The sequence below is a fragment of the Notolepis coatsorum genome, assembly GCF_963971535.1.
Source record: "Notolepis coatsorum genome assembly, chromosome: 10".
Taxonomy (NCBI): Eukaryota; Metazoa; Chordata; class Actinopteri; order Aulopiformes; family Paralepididae; genus Notolepis; species Notolepis coatsorum.
In genome coordinates, this window is record NC_140174.1 from 83,711,478 (window position 1) to 83,729,414 (window position 17,937).

General features: G+C 41.0%; 1 protein-coding gene across 2 annotated transcripts in view; it reads left to right on the plus strand.

Moving 5' to 3' along the window:
- hacd1 (3-hydroxyacyl-CoA dehydratase 1) overlaps positions 1 to 17,937 on the plus strand; it is a gene marked incomplete at its 5' end in the record, with an annotated part of 51,228 nt that overhangs the window by 24,530 nt on the left and 8,761 nt on the right. For both annotated transcript variants that reach the window (XM_084323625.1, XM_084323624.1), the window contains 3 exons: positions 9,744 to 9,861; positions 17,150 to 17,168; positions 17,753 to 17,841. In XM_084323625.1, coding sequence (XP_084179751.1) covers positions 9,760 to 9,861; positions 17,150 to 17,168; positions 17,753 to 17,841 — 210 coding nt within the window. The remainder of the gene's footprint in view (positions 1 to 9,743; positions 9,862 to 17,149; positions 17,169 to 17,752; positions 17,842 to 17,937) is intronic.

Below are 17,937 nucleotides of genomic sequence, written 5' to 3' on the forward strand. Positions count from 1 at the left end.
AGAATCGAATAGCTGTGTGTGTGTGTGTGTGTGTGTGTGTGTGTGTGTGTGTGTGTGTGTGTGTGTGTGTGTGTGTGTGTGTGTGTGTGTGTGTGTGTGTGTGTGTGTGTGTGTGTGTGTGTGTGTGTGTGTGTGTGTGTGTGTGTGTGTGTGTGTGTGTGTGTGTGTGTGTGTGTGTGTGTGTGTGTGTGTGTGTGTGTGTGTGTGTGTGTGTGTGTGTGTGTGTGAAACTCCCTGTGAGTAAATATCCAATCACTGCTCAGATGTTGGGGTGACAGCAACCCTGGAGTCACATTTCACACAACACTTGTTGTGAGCGGAGTTGAGAGGCAGCAATTTGAGGACGCACCACCTCCCTACAGATCAGTGGTGTGGGGACATTGGTGTTGAATACAATGAGGGAATGAAAATAGTTAACGGATAATAATAATAATACATTTAATTTGTAGTGCACTTTTCGTTCACTAGGATCCCAAAGTGCTACAGGGTTAAAACAGTTAAAAGAAATATATTTATTAATAATAAAAAAGAATTTAATCACAAGAAATAGCTAGCAATCAAAGGCCTTTTGAAATAAGAAGGTTTTCAGTCCTGCTTTAAAAGAGTCCAGGCTCTGTGTTGCCCTCAGCTGGATGGGGAGGCTGTTCCACAGGCGTGGTGCAGCCGAGCAGAAGGCTCGGTCCCCCATGGTGCAGAGCCGGGTACTGGGGACCCGAAGGAGCAGGCTACCTGCAGATCTGAGGGTACGGGTGGAGGATTGTGGATTGATGAGTTCCTGTAGGTATAGGGGTGTGTGTCCGTTTATGCAGTACAAGGATTTTGTAGTTGATCCGGGATGAGACAGGGAGCCAATGTAGTGAGTGGAGGATGGGGGTTATGTGATCGTGTTTACGGACTCATCAGGATCCTGGCAGTGCTGTTCTGGATGTATTGCAGCTTTTGGATGCTCTTGCCAGGAATCCTGCTGAAGTCTGTTACAGTAGTCCAGTCTTGAGGAGACAAAGGCATGGACAAGCTTCTCTGCGTCTGACAGGGTTAAAGTGGGACGAAGTTTAGAGATATTTCTTAGGTGATAGAATGAGGTCTTGCAGAGGTGTTTTATGTGGATGTTGAAGGTCAGGTGGGGGTCAAACCGAACCCCCAAAATTGTGACTGAGGGGGAGAGGGGGATGACCTGGCCGTCAAAGGTGAGATGGGATATGGGTGAAGATTGAACCTGGTGTGGGGACCGTGCAGATGAAAAGTGCCTCGGTTGTTTTGCTGTTTAGTTGGAGGAAGTTGCTGTTCATCAGAAACATGACTGCTTCACACGTGTTTTAGGGCTGCACGATTCTTGCTAAAATGTGAATCACGATTTTTCTCTACGAATTTATCACGATTCTCTCACACGATTCTTATTTTTCATCATTTAAAAAAGTAAAAATGTAAAATAAAAAGTTTTAAAAGTAAAAGAAAAACAAGTCATAATTTAGAAATGAGTTTGCATAGGTCTATGAATCGAGATCGCGATTTCTTTTCGATTAATCGTGCAGCCCTAACGTGTTGCCACGTATTTGGAAACACTTCAATATGAGCACATCTGCACCGCCACCACCACCACCCAGCGCTGTCAATGTCTGCAAGCAGGACAGTGGAGCAGGTAACAACACAGTTAGAAAAAATAGCAGTCTCTCGCTGATGCCTTCCAACAAGCCTATCCTACCGGTTCAGAAAAACACAAGTGCAGTGGGGTATCAAGAGATTTGCAGCCCTTTTCGGTGGATGGGGATGTGGGCTTTCGTCACTTAATGAGTGTGCCCTCTCTTACATTCTTCTAATGAGTGTGCCCTCTTACCTAATGAGTGTGCCCTCTTACCTAATGAGTCTGCCCTCTCTTACATTCTTCTGAGTGTGCCCTCTTACCTAATGAGTGTGCCCTCTTACCTAATGAGTGTGCCCTCTTACCTAATGAGTCTGCCCTCTCTTACCTAATGAGTCTGCCCTCTTACCTAATGAGTGTGCCCTCTTACCTAATGAGTCTGCCCTCTCTTACCTAATGAGTCTGCCCTCTTACCTAATAAGTGTGCCCTCTCTTACCTAATGAGTGTGCCCTCTTACCTAATGAGTGTGCCCTCTTACCTAATGAGTCTGCCCTCTCTTACATTCTTCTAATGAGTGTGCCCTCTTACCTAATGAGTGTGCCCTCTTACCTAATGAGTCTGCCCTCTTACCTAATGAGTCTGCCCTCTTACCTAATGAGTGTGCCCTCTTACCTAATGAGTCTGCCCTCTCTTACCTAATGAGTCTGCCCTCTTATCTAATGAGTCTGCCCTCTCTTACATTCTTCTAATGAGTGTGCCCTCTTACCTAATGAGTGTGCCCTCTTACCTAATGAGTCTGCCCTCTCTTACCTAATGAGTCTGCCCTCTTACCTAATGAGTGTGCCCTCTCTTACCTAATGAGTGTGCCCTCTTACCTAATGAGTGTGCCCTCTTACCTAATGAGTGTGCCCTCTCTTACCTAATGAGTGTGCCCTCTTACCTAATGAGTGTGCCCTCTTACCTAATGAGTGTGCCCTCTTACCTAATGAGTGTGCCCTCTTATCTAATGAGTGTGCCCTCTCTTACCTAATGTGTGCCCTCTTACCTAATGAGTGTGCCCTCTTACCTAATGAGTGTGCCCTCTCTTACATAATGAGTGTGCCCTCTTACCTAATGAGTGTGTGCCCTCTTATCTAATGAGTGTGCCCTCTTACCTAATGTGTGCCCTCTTACCTAATGAGTGTGCCCTCTCTTACATAATGTGTGCCCTCTCTTACCTAATGAGTGTGCCCTCTCTTACCTAATGAGTGTGTGCCCTCTTACCTAATGAGTGTGCCCTCTTACCTAATGAGTGTGCCCTCTTACCTAATGAGTGCCCTCTTACCTAATGAGTGTGCCCTCTCTTACCTAATGAGTGTGCCCTCTTACCTAATGAGTGTGCCCTCTTATCTAATGAGTGTGCCCTCTCTTACCCAATGAGTGTGCCCTCTCTTACCTAATGAGTGTGCCCTCTCTTACATAATGAGTGTACCCTCTCTTACCTAATGAGTGTGCCCTCTTACATAATGAGTGTGCCCTCTTACATAATGAGTGTGCCCTCTCTTATCTAATGAGTGTGCCCTCTTACATAATGAGTGTGCCCTCTTACCTAATGAGTGTACCCTCTCTTACATAATGAGTGTGCCCTCTCTTACCTAATGAGTGTTGTCAAGTTATGTGGTTTCCCCCCCCCCCCTTTGGTACCAGTGCTGCCCAAACTTGAAAACGGCTTGAACCTCAACAGAGGACGCTGGGACAACTCGACTTCAGTATTGCAGATTTTAATGACTTTTTGGTCCAACACATCATCATTTGTTGCATCATCAGAAGTAGGTTGAAACCTTTAAAGAAAAACACAAAAATTAGCCACTCCACAAATAACAAGTGCATGCCAAATAATCAAATACACTTCAATTGTAGTATTTTCAGTATATGATTATTTCTTCCTTCCAAACACATTTTATACATCATTTGGCTATTTTACAGACTAAATCAATTTAGTTTGAATTTCAATTTAACCAAATTACATTCTATACATTCTTTGGCTATTTTACAGACCAAATCAATTAGTTTGAATGTCAATTTAACCAAATTACATTTTATACGTTATTTGGCTATTTTACAGACCAAATCAATTAGTTTGAATTTCAACTTAACCAAATTACATTTTATACATCATTTGGCTATTTTACACACCAAATCAATTAGCTTGAATTTCAATTTAACCAAATTACATTTTATACATCATTTGGCTATTTTACAGACCAAATCAATTTAGTTTGAATTTCAATTTAACCAAATTACATTTTATACATTATTTGGCTATTTTACAGACCAAATCAATTAGTTTGAATTTCAATTTAACCAACCTTCCAAATACATTTTACTTTAAATTTAACCAGACCAAATCAATTATGTTTGAATTACATTTAACCAAACAATTGTTACTTGATCCCCTCCTATCTAGTTACACAGTACACCTAAACATTCATTAATTGGAATGATTCCCACAAAATTGCCACCAACCCAGCCCTCCACAGGTACAATTTATAGTGATTTAAATTGACAATTACACAACTACAAACATACATACCAATGGCGTCTCTGGAGTGATTCTTTCACTTAACCCTCTTTTCTAATTCTAAATGGGCATTCTTCTCCCACTGAAGGAAACTAGTCCTTCCGCTGCAAAGAATTTTTTCCCCTCTGCCTATTCCACCCCAAGATGGCATTCACACCTGAATTGCATTGCTGCTCATTACCCCCTGCAGCAATCAACTCTCATCACAGCAGCTCAGGGTTGGCGGCCATCTTGTCACAAATCATACCCCTTAGAATGTATTAGGAAAAATGAACCATTCCCACATTGTATATATATAATATAATAATATATAATATGAAACAAACATAAATGTAGACATTGTCTTAACAAGTGTGCCCTCTCTTATCTAATGAGTGTGCCCTCTTACATAATGAGTGTGCCCTCTCTTATCTAATGATTGTACCCTCTCTTACATAATGAGTGTGCCCTCTCTTACCTAATGAGTGTGCCCTCTCTTATCTAATGAGTGTACCCTCTCTTACCTAATGAGTGTACCCTCTCTTACCTAATGAGTGTGCCCTCTCTTATCTAATGAGTGTACCCTCTCTTACCTAATGAGTGTACCCTCTCTTACCTAATGAGTGTGCCCTCTTACCTAATGAGTGTGCCCTCTTACATAATGAGTGTGCCCTCTCTTATCTAATGAGTGTGCCCTCTTACATACTGAGTGTACCCTCTCTTACCTAATGAGTGTGCCCTCTCTTACCTAATGAGTGTGCCCTCTCTTACCTAATGAGTGTGCCCTCTCTTACCTAATGAGTGTGCCCTCTCTTACCTAATGAGTGTGCCCTCTCTTACCTAATGAGTGTGCCCTCTCTTACCAGAGTGTGCCCTCTCTTACCTAATGAGTGTGCCCTCTCTTACCTAATGAGTGTGCCCTCTCTTACCTAATGAGTGTACCCTCTCTTACCTAATGAGTGTGCCCTCTTACATAATGAGTGTGCCCTCTTACATAATGAGTGTGCCCTCTTACATAATGAGTGTGCCCTCTCTTATCTAATGAGTGTGCCCTCTCTTACCTAATGTGTGCCCTCTCTTACCTAATGAGTGTGCCCTCTCTTATCTAATGAGTATGCCCTCTCTTACCTAATGAGTGTGCCCTCTCTTATCTAATGAGTATGCCCTCTCTTACCTAATGAGTGTGCCCTCTCTTACCTAATGAGTGTGCCCTCTCTTACCTAATGAGTGTACCCTCTCTTACCTAATGAGTGTGCCCTCTCTTATCTAATGAGTGTGCCCTCTCTTACCCAATGAGTGTGCCCTCTCTTACCTAATGAGTGTGCCCTATCTTACCTAATGAGTGTACCCTCTCTTACCTAATGAGTGTGCCCTCTCTTACCTAATGAGTGTGCCCTCTCTTACCTAATGAGTGTGCCCTCTCTTACCTAATGAGTGTGCCCTCTCTTAACCAATGAGTGTGCCCTTTCTTACCTAATGAGTGTGCCCTCTCTTATCTAATGAGTGTGCCCTCTCTTACCTAATGAGTGTGCCCTCTCTTACATAATGAGTGTGCCCTCTCTTACATAATGAGTGTGCCCTATTACCTAATGAGTGTGCCCTCTCTTACATAAGGAGTGTGCCCTCTCTTACATAATGAGTGTGCCCTCTTACAGAATGAGTGTGCCCTCTTACCTAATGAGTGTGCCCTCTCTTACATAATGAGTGTGCCATCTCTTATCTAATGAGTGTGCCCTCTCTTATCTAATGAGTGTGCCCTCTCTTACCTAATGAGTGTGCCCTCTCTTACCAGAGTGTGCCCTCTCTTACATAATGAGTGTGCCCTCTCTTACATAATGAGTGTGCCCTCTCTTACATAATGAGTGTGCCCTCTCTTACCTAACGAGTGTGCCCTCTTACATAATGAGTGTGCCCTCTTACCTAATGAGTGTGCCCTCTCTTATCTAATGAGTGTGCCCTCTCTTATCTAATGAGTGTGCCCTCTCTTACCTAACGAGTGTGCCCTCTTACATAATGAGTGTACCCTCTCTTACATAATGAGTGTACCCTCTCTTACCTAATGAGTGTGCCCTCTCTTATCTAATGAGTGTACCCTCTCTTATCTAATGAGTGTGCCCTCTCTTATCTAATGAGTGTGCCCTCTCTTACATTCTTCAGCACCAAAGTAATTCCCGACCTCTATGAAACAACGCGCAAAGGCATTGAAGACGAATTAGCTAAAACACAGAGCGGCTTGAATAGAATATAACTTTATTGTTTTATCGTCTGAACACAGTACATGTGAGGGGAAAGCAGCACAATCAGCAGCCTAAAAACAATTATAAATACAATACAGCATATTAGACTGTTTAAACATGATACTAAAATATAATGCAGCATATAATACTGTTTAAACATGATACTAAAATATAATGCAGCATATAATACTGTTTAAACATGATACTAAAATATAATACAGCATATAAGACTGTTTTTTATTTTTTATTTTTTATTTATCCTTTATTTATCCAGGAATGTCCCATTGAGATACAAGATCTCTTCTTCCAGGGAGTCCTGACCAACACAGCACACAACAAGTTTCAACATAAAACAGGGCATTAAACAAAAAACATACAATTCAAATATAAATACAGAGGGTCATTTGTGCAGTGGCAAGGAGCATAATCACATCAACAATAGCATCAGGTAAAACAGTTACATGTTTCATAAAGGGCTAATCGTAGCATACCTTTAAAAGCATTCACAGTAGGAAGTGCCTGTAGACAAAGTTTCACTTGCAGCGTATTCCATAAAAAGGGAGCATAGTGGGAGAATGCAGCTTTACCAAGCTCTGACTGCATCAAAGGAACATTTAACAGCATCCCATTTGCTGCTCGTCTGGTATTAAAAAGGCAAGTATAAAAGGACAGAAGTCTGGAGATATATAAGGGCAGCTTACCTAGCAATGACTTAAGGATAAAAATCAACATGTGTGATTGTCTTCTTTGGTACAGAGAGGACCATCCTAATGACTGATACAAAGTGCAGTGGTGGGTGCGAGAGCCTGCACCCGTTACAAAACGTATGGCAGTATGGTATGCAAAATCCAGCTTTTTAAGCAGGGAGGAAGGAGCATGCATATAGATTACATCGCCATAGTCTAATACAGTCTATATAGTTTAAACATGATACTAAAATATAATGCAGCATATAATACTGTTTACAAATGATACTAAAATATAATACAGCATATAATACTGTTTAAACGTACTAAAATAGAATATAGCATATAATACTAATGGTACACTAAACTAAACACTAAAGTAGTGGGCAGGCAGGTAGCAAGTAATTGGTGTTATTTGTTCATGAGTGATTGCCTGGAGAAAAAAACTGTTGGAAAGAGGGAGATAGACTCATAGGAGACAAAGATGAGACAGACACATAGGAGACAAAGATGAGACAGACGCATATGAGATGAAGATGAGACAAGATAGATTCAGGCTTGTTAATTTGTTTGTTACTTGTTATTCAATATACAACATTTGTTAACACATGGAGGGGATGTTTAGCTATACATTTGCTGTTTGTGGCTGACAGCGGTTATATCCCCAAAATAGCTTGAATTCTCCACCTTTTGACCATAATCCTACAGTAATCCTAGTCCCTGAGGAGCAGTTCATGTTTTTACTTTCATGAGAATAGCGCCACCATAAGGCAACCTCACAGGCCCTCCTTGCTATTGTAAGGCAAATATATATTATGTTAAGCTTGGCGGAGATCAGACAGTGTCTTCACAAATAACAAATCACCCTAGATTCCAGACAGCAAGTTCAGTTAGAATCAGGTGAACAGACTAGGAGAGTAGGGTAAATAGTGTTTTAAAATAATTATTTTGAAATGGCGGCAATTCCAATATGGCAGACTTTATATGTCCTTATAGCAATTTGGTTGTCCATCAGTAATGAGTAGACACATTGCTGGATATCAGTTTCATGACTGTATGACTAACAAATCAGGAGATGCACCAATTTTAAAATGTATTGACCTGATGGTGGCACTAGAGAAAAGGTCATGGGTCACCGAAAAAAAAAAAAGTATATCATTTGAAACGCAAATGTATTTAGGCCACTACTGTTTAACAAGGTGATGCTATTGCTTTCTACTGTTTAACAAGTGGATGATATTGCTTTCTACTGCACTTTACCTAAATAATGTGATTCTTTCCACTTTTAGTTTTGTCTGAGACTCAACTAGTCGATAGTGGCACCAGTCAAAGGGCATAACGTTGTGCATTAGGTGTACAGGAGGCTTGTGAAGGTCAGATCCTTCTGGCTTCATGGTGGTGCTATTCTCATAAAACTAAAAGCATTAACTACTCCTCACTGGCGGCTAGTGTTGTGATCATGATGATATTTGAAATGTGTTGTTACTTAGTGATATCCTAGTAATTGTGATCATGATGATATTTGAAATGTGTAGTTACTCAGTGATATCCTAGCGTTGTGATCATGATGATATTTTAAATGTGTAGTTACTTAGTGATATCCTAGCATTTAGACCTATAAAACGATAATGACCACCATTTACATTCAGTGTCCTACTCCTCTTAGGCCGTTCATGTGATCCTCACTAAATCTCATGTGTGGCATCTAGTGACACCATTTAAAAGTTGTATAAGGACGGTTGATAAGCCAACCTGTTTGACCAGATTAGGGGCGTGGTCAAAAGGTGGCTTGAGGTTTCGAGCCGTTTCAGGGATGTAATGTCTAGTTTATAGAGTTCCTCACTTCAGTTTGCAGTGTGTCACATGTTTTAATGTGGTTGTATCAGTGGCGTGTGAATAGGGATGGGAATCGAGAATCGAAATAGATTGGGAACCGGTTCCTAATTGTCCGATTCCTGGAATCGCATGCCTCCGTGACTATCGATTCCTCTTATCGATGCCATGTTTTTTCGACAGTTGCACATTTAAAAACAATAACGTTAGCGCCACGCATGCAGCCATACCAGACTATTTGATTCCTTGACTAGGAAAACCTAAAGGGCTCGATATTGCGACCGTTTTGTGTGTGCAGTGAAAACTGAAAGTGCTTTGCATCCTAGTCGTTCATTTCCATGGTAAAGTAACGTTAGCCACTAGCTAGCTAAATAGCCATGCTCATTGCAGAGCGAGACAGAGAGAGAACACTGAGCTGGCCTTTATTTATATAGGTAGGTTATTGCTAACAAATTCTCTTTTGCAATAACGACCTGTTTAATGCAACTACAGTTCAATAGATTAAATTAGTTCTCAAATACATTATTTTATTTAGGTGTGTATAGTTCATTTATTTTTTACAGTTTTTGTATTTTTCTGACATGGGGGCTCAACAATAAATGATAAATGACAATCAGAAATGTCAAGTTGCATGTTGTTATTCTAACCAGCTCAGTTCTGTTGCATTTCCAATTTATTTATTTAAATTATAAATGTATCGGGAATCGATAAGAGAATCGATAAAGAATCGGACCGATAAGCAGAATCGATAATGGAATCGTATCGATAAAATCTTATCAATTCCCATCCCTAGTCTTGACATCTTTAACATCTTTAATCATGCTAAGCACTATCATTCAGTTATCTAATGTTGCCCTTTCTTCTCCAGGTGGCTGGTTTTGGCGATGTCAATGATGCGCTTCTATGTCCAGAAAGGCACACACAAGGGTCTGTACAGAAGCATAGCGAGGACACTCAAGTTCTTCCAGACCTTCGCATTAGTTGAGGTGAGAGTTTTACTGTCCTACGGCCTCACATGATCATAGTGACTGTGTGACTATGACCTCATAAACACATTTTTAGAAATGACGTAAATGCATTACAAAGTCAATGGAAAGACACCAACAGAGGTGAACAGACACAGCTTTGCTCTTGGCGGCACCAACCATGTTCGCTTTAGTTAAAAATATTTCAACTTGAGCGAGAAATTTACCAGGTGTGACGGAGCAAATATACTGTAGGTTTATCTTAACAGTGAATATGAAATGTAATTTGATTCAGATTCAGATCACTTTTAATCTGCATTATGTTTACAAAAAAAACACATAGGAACGTGATACAGCATTTCCAGTACAGTGCATACTTTTTTCACAGATAAAAATGTGTGCAAAACAGGACAAAACAGTGATAAAACATTAAAGTGCAATGGCTAATGATATGTTCTGCAAAATAGAATTTAAAAGAAAAATTCCAGCCCTAGCAGCTCACAATAGAGGGGGGGGGGGTGGAGCAGTCTAAGGCAGACCTGGGTATTGTACGTCCCGCGGTCCAAATACGGCCCGCGGGATGATTCTGACTGGCCCGCAAAAGATTACATGGTAATAAAAAAAAAATCTAAAATTTTTATTTTTTACATTTTTTATTTTTTTTACATTTGTTCTTTTCATGTCAACGTTCACACACACAATATACGCTTACCTAGGATTTGACAATTCAACAACAAAGCAGTCGGGGCAATGGCAAGCCGAAAACTGTCGAAAGTGTGGTTATTTGTTTTTTTTCACAACTGAGGTAGGTAGATTACATTTTTTTTATTTGCAATTAATTTCAAGGCAACTAGGCAGCAACAATATCGAACACATGAAAACCCTGAAAGAAGTCAAACCATCAGCTGATCACCGGCACAGGTACTCATCCATGTTAGGAGCACTGCATGATGAATTTTCAAGGCGTTTTCAAGATTTCAAAAAGGTTGAGGATGAAATGCAGCTGGTTTCCTCTCCATTTACCTGCAGTGTTGATAGTGCACCCACTGATGTTCAGCTTGAACTCATTGACCTGCAGTCTGATTCACTACTGAAAGAGCACTTTAAGTCAGCATCACTGCTAGAGTTCTACTCTGCTCAAGGAGGATAACTTTCCAAAAATGCGGAGACATGCTCAGAAGATGTTGGTTCTCTTTGGATCCACATACATATGTGAACAGACATTCTCAGTCATGAAGTTTACCAAATCCAGGTACAGATCCTCTCTCACTGATGAACATCTGTCAGCTGTGCTTCGCATCTCCACCTCAGACATTCAACCTGACTTTGATGGACTTGTTAAAGCTCAAAAGAGACTGGATTTCGCACACTGAATGAAAAAAAAGAACCGAAGAACACTAAAATGTGGAAATATAACAAGTGAAATGGGACACTTGATCCTTTTCTTTTTTTCTGCACAGTAAAAAAAAAGAACCGAAGAACACTAAAATGTGGAAATATAACAAGTGAAATGGGACACATTCTTTTTTTTGCACAGTTCTGAAAACATTAAATGTTTAATAGGCATGTAAAGTAAAAAAGGCTACAAAACTGGGACACTTTTCTTTACACAGTTACACAGTTCAGTGACATGTCTTGTTTATTTTGGCTACAAAGATGATGTGATGTCTTTAGAAAGCTAAGAAGATCCTTGTTTCAATAGTATATGAAACTCAAAATGCCCTTTGTTATTAACACTTTGGCTGCCATGGGTTAAATTCATTATCAACCGTAGGTTGCCGGCTCTATTTGTCTATAGAGAAAGTCCCCTTCTTTGCAGGGCTATAACTTTTTAAATTCTATTGCTACATTGCCATTATTAGGGCCCATTCAAAGTCCTATATGTATTGTTCATTGTGTAGCAACGTTAAACTTTTTCATTCACATATTCATAGTAAAGTATGGTCTAATGTATAAGTATGTTTTCATCTCTTTCTGCAGCTTTCTCCAGAACGTGATCTATAGCCCCAAATACATTATATTGATGATGCAATACAGTTTTATGGCAATCAGCGCGATATAAAAAATTCCAACTAGACGTACTTCTAGAAGTTACTACACGTCATCTGATGTTGACCGGATGGGCTAGGGGGCGTTTATAATTCCGTGGGCAGCGTTATACCAATCATCTAATGTGGGTCAAATGTTGATAATAGCAGTTAGTATCGAAGACTGTAACTTTACACGCTAAAACTCACCCCAGTCTCCGCGCGCCATTGGGCGATCATCGTAGAGTAGAAATTTTATCATTATGGGATGTAGATTTACCCGGTCCATCTCCAGCTTGTATAATGGTATATACGTCCAAATCATGTTGTTTATCGAGTTATTGGCAATCGATCGCTGTGTATTGTGACGAGCTAGAATGCCGGGACCTATAGCGAGTGCCCGGAAGTAATACGGCCGTCCAGCACAACCTCTATGGCACTTCCTGTTAAGCAATTGCGCCGATCGGCCACCAGATGGCGCTCCTGAACCGCCAGAGAGCTCAGTGGGTCCTCCTGGTGGATCTCAGGCCAGCGGAGGGGAAATATGAATCCGGTCCCAGATTTTTGAAATATTGATATCAAAGACGCTGTAAAGCGTCTTCGGCAACTTGAGCATGGCCGGGAATGACGTGTTTAAGCGTTTCCCGGCACCCAAAGTGTTAATGTGACTGAAAATTTGTTAAATGTTTCACATTTTGTTTATCATTTTGGAAATTCTATTTGAATAAATGATATTTTTGAAAGCTAACCTCACCTTTTAATTGCCAAATAATAACATACACTCTTACCAGCGGTCAAAACAATGCCATTTACTGCTTTTTATATAGAAATAAAATGTATATTATGCATAATTGAGTTCGGAATTTTGGCCCGGCCCTCCAAAATATTTTTAGTTGCTCATTTGGCCCCCTGGGGAAAATAATTGCCCACCCCTGGTCTAAGGGCTAGATCCACAAAGAATGGATTGCATGGAGCAAGTTGTACCCTTACAATTCATCATGAATTGAAAATGGGGGACCCTGATGAAAGACAAAAGTCTTTCTCTGGTCTGCATCCCCTTAACAACTGTGTATATTGAGCCGTACTGTATTGTACCCATTCTGCAATCTGTTAATAAAATGTTCATTCAATCAATCACCGTGCATTCTTTGTGGATCTAGCCCTAGGTCTTCACTAGCATGTCTTCACTAGCATGTCTTCACAAGCATGTCTTCACTAACGTGTCTTCACTAACATGTCTTCACTAGCATGTCTTCACTAGCATGTCTTCACAAGCATGTCTTCACTAACGTGTCTTCACTAACATGTCTTCACTAGCATGTCTTCACTAACGTGTCTTCACTAACATGTCTTCACTAGCATGTCTTCACTAGCATGTCTTCACAAGCATGTCTTCACTAACATGTCTTCACTAGCATGTCTTCACTAGCATGTCTTCACAAGCATGTCTTCACTAACGTGTCTTCACTAACATGTCTTCACTAGCATGTCTTCACTAACGTGTCTTCACTAACATGTCTTCACTAACATGTCTTCACTAACATGTCTTTACTAACATGTCTTCACTAGCATGTCTTCACTAGCATGTCTTCACTAACATGTCTTCACTAGCATGTCTTCACTAACGTGTCTTCACTAACATGTCTTTACTAACATGTATTCACTAACATGTCTTCACTAACATGTCTTCACTAACATGTCTTCACTAACATGTCTTCACTAACATGTCTTTACTAACATGTCTTCACTAACATGTCTTCACTAACATGTCTTCACTAGCATGTCTTCACTAGCATGTCTTCACTAGCATGTCTTCACTAGCATGTCTTCACTAGCATGTCTTCACTAACATGTCTTCACTAGCATGTCTTCACTAGTGTCTTCACTAGTGTCTTCACTAGCGTGTCTTCATGAATCCGGTCCCAGATTTTTGAAATATTGATATCAAAGACGCTGTAAAGCGTCTTCGGCAACTTGAGCATGGCCGGGAATGACGTGTTTAAGCGTTTCCCGGCGTTTCCCATGTCTTCACTAGCGTGTCTTCACTAATATGTAAACATTTTAAATATCGGCCAGAACAGCAATATTAATATCGGTTATCGGTATCGGCCACAATTTTCACATCGGTGCATCACTAAGTATATGATTTGTTCGAGAAATATAAAGCCACAGGCCGAGATAGCCTTCGCAACGTGGCGTGATTTGCTCCAATTCTGGCTGTTACTGACTATGCCACCTTACATTTCGTCCTGTACAGCCAGAATCTATGGACGGATTTGGTTGATTGAGGTTTTGTTGGAACACTAGAAAATAGATCTTATAAACAGTATATGATTTGTTTGAGAAATATAAAGCCACAGGCCGAGATAGCCTTCGCAAAGTGGCGTATAAATATAATATAATTATGAAATCAAATATAGGCCAGGGCTTTAAAACTTAATAAAGAGATTGAATACAATTAAATGGGATATAAACTAAATTAAATATAGCACAATAGAATACAATACAATTATAAGTGACAAATGTAATTGGAATACATTTTGGAAGACATTACAAACATATGCAATGAGGAAAGATGGTGACAAAAACACAGGACACAATGTGTCATTAAAATACAAATTAAGCAAGCTCTATACATTACGAAGTAAACAAAATACAATACAAAATGAACGGAATACTAATGGTGAAAAATACGACGTATAAAATACCTTGTATTTGATAATGATGATCATATTATCCCCCCGGGGCCAGCTCCACCTCCTCCAACCTAGGGCGCCTTCTTCTCTCCACACACCTCATCACCACCTGAACATCCCTATCTTTACCCTGTGCCTCCTGCCATTCACTCTCAGCTCCCTGCCCTTCCCTAGCTGCCTGCGCCAGCTCCACAACCATCACATTTCCTGGGTTCACTGGGAAAAAAATAAGACAGTGTGTCGGCATTCGCATTGTTCTTGCCTGGTACTTACCGTAATATGATAATACAATATTAACGTATTTTTCACCATTAGTATTCTGTTCATTTCGTATTGTATTTCGTTTACTTCGTAATGTATAGAGCTTGCTTAATTTGTATTTGTCTATGCCTCATTTTTGGCTTCTTTTTCTTCCTGATATCTGTCAACAGCGCTGTCAGGAGTGCAGACTGGTCCGCGAGCCAAATGCACACTGGAGCAGATCAGGGGAAAACTCCACACATAATGGGCGTGTCTGCGCTGGTATCTCATCCACGCAATGTCCTTAGTGGATAGCTCGCAAAGACTGAGCAGAACCAGTGTGCAAACCCTGCACAGTTAAGGGTGCAATTCCCACCTCACAATCCATTCTTAGTGGATCCCGCCCTCAGTGTACTGTTGCAGTGTGTACTAGTCTCAGTGTACTGTTGCAGTGTGCAGTCTCAGTGTACTGTTGCAGTGTGTAGTCTCAGTGTACTGTTGCTGTGTGTAGTCTGAGTCTCAGTGTACTGTTGCAGTGTGTAGTCTCAGTGTACTGTTGCAGTGTGCAGTCTCAGTGTACTGTTGCAGTGTGTAGTCTCATTGTACTGTTGCAGTGTGCAGTCTCAGTGTACTGTTGCAGTGTGTAGTCTCAGTGTACTGTTGCTGTGTGTAGTCTGAGTCTCAGTGTACTGTTTCAGTGTGTAGTCTCAGTGTACTGTTGCAGTGTGTAGTCGCAGTGTACTGTTGCTGTGTGTAGTCTGAGTCTCAGTGTACTGTTTCAGTGTGTAGTCTCAGTGTACTGTTGCAGTGTGTAGTCTCATTGTACTGTTGCAGTGTGCAGTCTCAGTGTACTGTTGCAGTGTGTAGTCTCATTGTACTGTTGCAGTGTGTAGTCTCATTGTACTGTTGCAGTGTGCAGTCTCAGTGTACTGTTGCTGTGTGTAGTCTCATTGTACTGTTGCTGTGTGTAGTCTCAGTGTACTGTTTCAGTGTGTAGTCTCAGTGTACTGTTTCAGTGTGTAGTCTCAGTGTACTGTTTCAGTGTGTAGTCTCATTGTACTGTTTCAGTGTGTAGTCTCAGTGTACTGTTGCAGTGTGCAGTCTCAGTGTACTGTTGCAGTGTGCAGTCTCAGTGTACTGTTGCAGTGTGTAGTCTCAGTGTACTGTTGCTGTGTGTAGTCTGAGTCTCAGTGTACTGTTTCAGTGTGTAGTCTCAGTGTACTGTTGCAGTGTGTAGTCTCATTGTACTGTTGCAGTGTGCAGTCTCAGTGTACTGTTGCTGTGTGTAGTCTCATTTTACTGTTGCTGTGTGTAGTCTCAGTGTACTGTTTCAGTGTGTAGTCTCAGTGTACGGTTGCAGTGTGCAGTCTCAGTGTACTGTTGCAGTGTGTAGTCTCAGTGTACTGTTGCAGTGTGTAGTCTCAGTGTACTGTTGCTGTGTGTAGTCTGAGTCTCAGTGTACTGTTTCAGTGTGTAGTCTCAGTGTACTGTTTCAGTGTGTAGTCTCAGTGTACTGTTGCAGTGTGTAGTCTCATTGTACTGTTGCAGTGTGCAGTCTCAGTGTACTGTTGCAGTGTGTAGTCTCAGTGTACTGTTTCAGTGTGTAGTCTCAGTGTACTGTTGCAGTGTGTAGTCTCATTGTACTGTTGCAGTGTGTAGTCTCAGTGTACTGTTTCAGTGTGTAGTCTCATTGTACTGTTTCAGTGTGTAGTCTCAGTGTACTGTTGCAGTGTGTAGTCTCAGTGTACTGTTTCAGTGTGTAGTCTCGGTGTACTGTTTCAGTGTGTAGTCTCAGTGTACTGTTTCAGTGTGTAGTCTCGGTGTACTGTTGCTGTGTGTAGTCTCAGTGTACTGTTGCTGTGTGTAGTCTCAGTGTACTGTTGCTGTGTGTAGTCTCAGTGTACTGTTGCAGTGTGTAGTCTCAGTGTACTGTTGCTGTGTGTAGTCTCAGTGTACTGTTTCAGTGTGTAGTCTCAGTGTACTGTTGCTGTGTGTAGTCTCAGTGTACTGTTTCAGTGTGTAGTCTCAGTGTACTGTTGCTGTGTGTAGTCTCAGTGTACTGTTTCAGTGTGTAGTCTCAGTGATTGGTAGCAGTTAGGGGCGTAAGGACCTCAACACAATATTGAAAATTCTGAGGGGGGGGGGGGGGGGGGGAACGAACCTACTTTGTGAGCTCTGTGGAGTAAATTGGAGTACATTTCAGTGAACCTCAGCTTGTACAGACTACAGGAGCTTGACCCCATTGACTTTGCATTGGTTTGTACTTTGTGACTACTTATCTGGAGCTAGTATGAGGAGCAGCATGGTCCTGAGACTGTACTAATTCTCATGTATCTTTCCATTCAGGTGGGACATTGCGCAATTGGTATGTGATTTTTATTCATTGTTTTATTCCTTGAATTACTAGCTCTTCATCATGATAGAATGGATGACTATATTACATTCTTGAATAACTTGCTCTACAGAATGATAAAAATGACTGTTATATTACATGTTTTGAATAACTAGCTCTACATAATGATAAAAAGGACTGTTATATTACATGTTTTGAATAACTAGCTCTACAGAATGATAAAAAGGACTGTTATATTACATGTTTTGAATAACTAGCTCTACAGAATGATAAAAATGACTGTTATATTACATGTCTTGAATAACTAAATGGTAAATGGTGCATTTATATAGCACTTTTATCCAATGCGCTTTACAATTGTGTTCCTCACATTCACACATTCACACACCGACAGCGCAGGCGACCATGCAAGGTGCCAACCTGCTCATTGGGAGCAATTAGGGGTTAAGTGTCTTACTCAAGGACACTTCGACACGCTACCCGGGAGGAGTGGGAATTTAACCGGGAACCTCCAGATTACCAGACGACCGCTCTACCTCTCTAGCCACTGTCGTTCCGGCTATATTTACCCGTCTTTTCTTACTCAACTTCTACAGGAATCATAAGAACTTCCGTGATCGTAACTGGGGTTCAAGTGTGTTCACGGATTTTCATGGTTTGGTTCATAACCAACAGCATCAGACAGGTGACTATTATAACGTGTTGCTCTCTCCCATCTTACTGTCCTGTTTGCTTTGCGCTCCCACACTGGTGTATGATGTAATGATGATGTAATGATGAT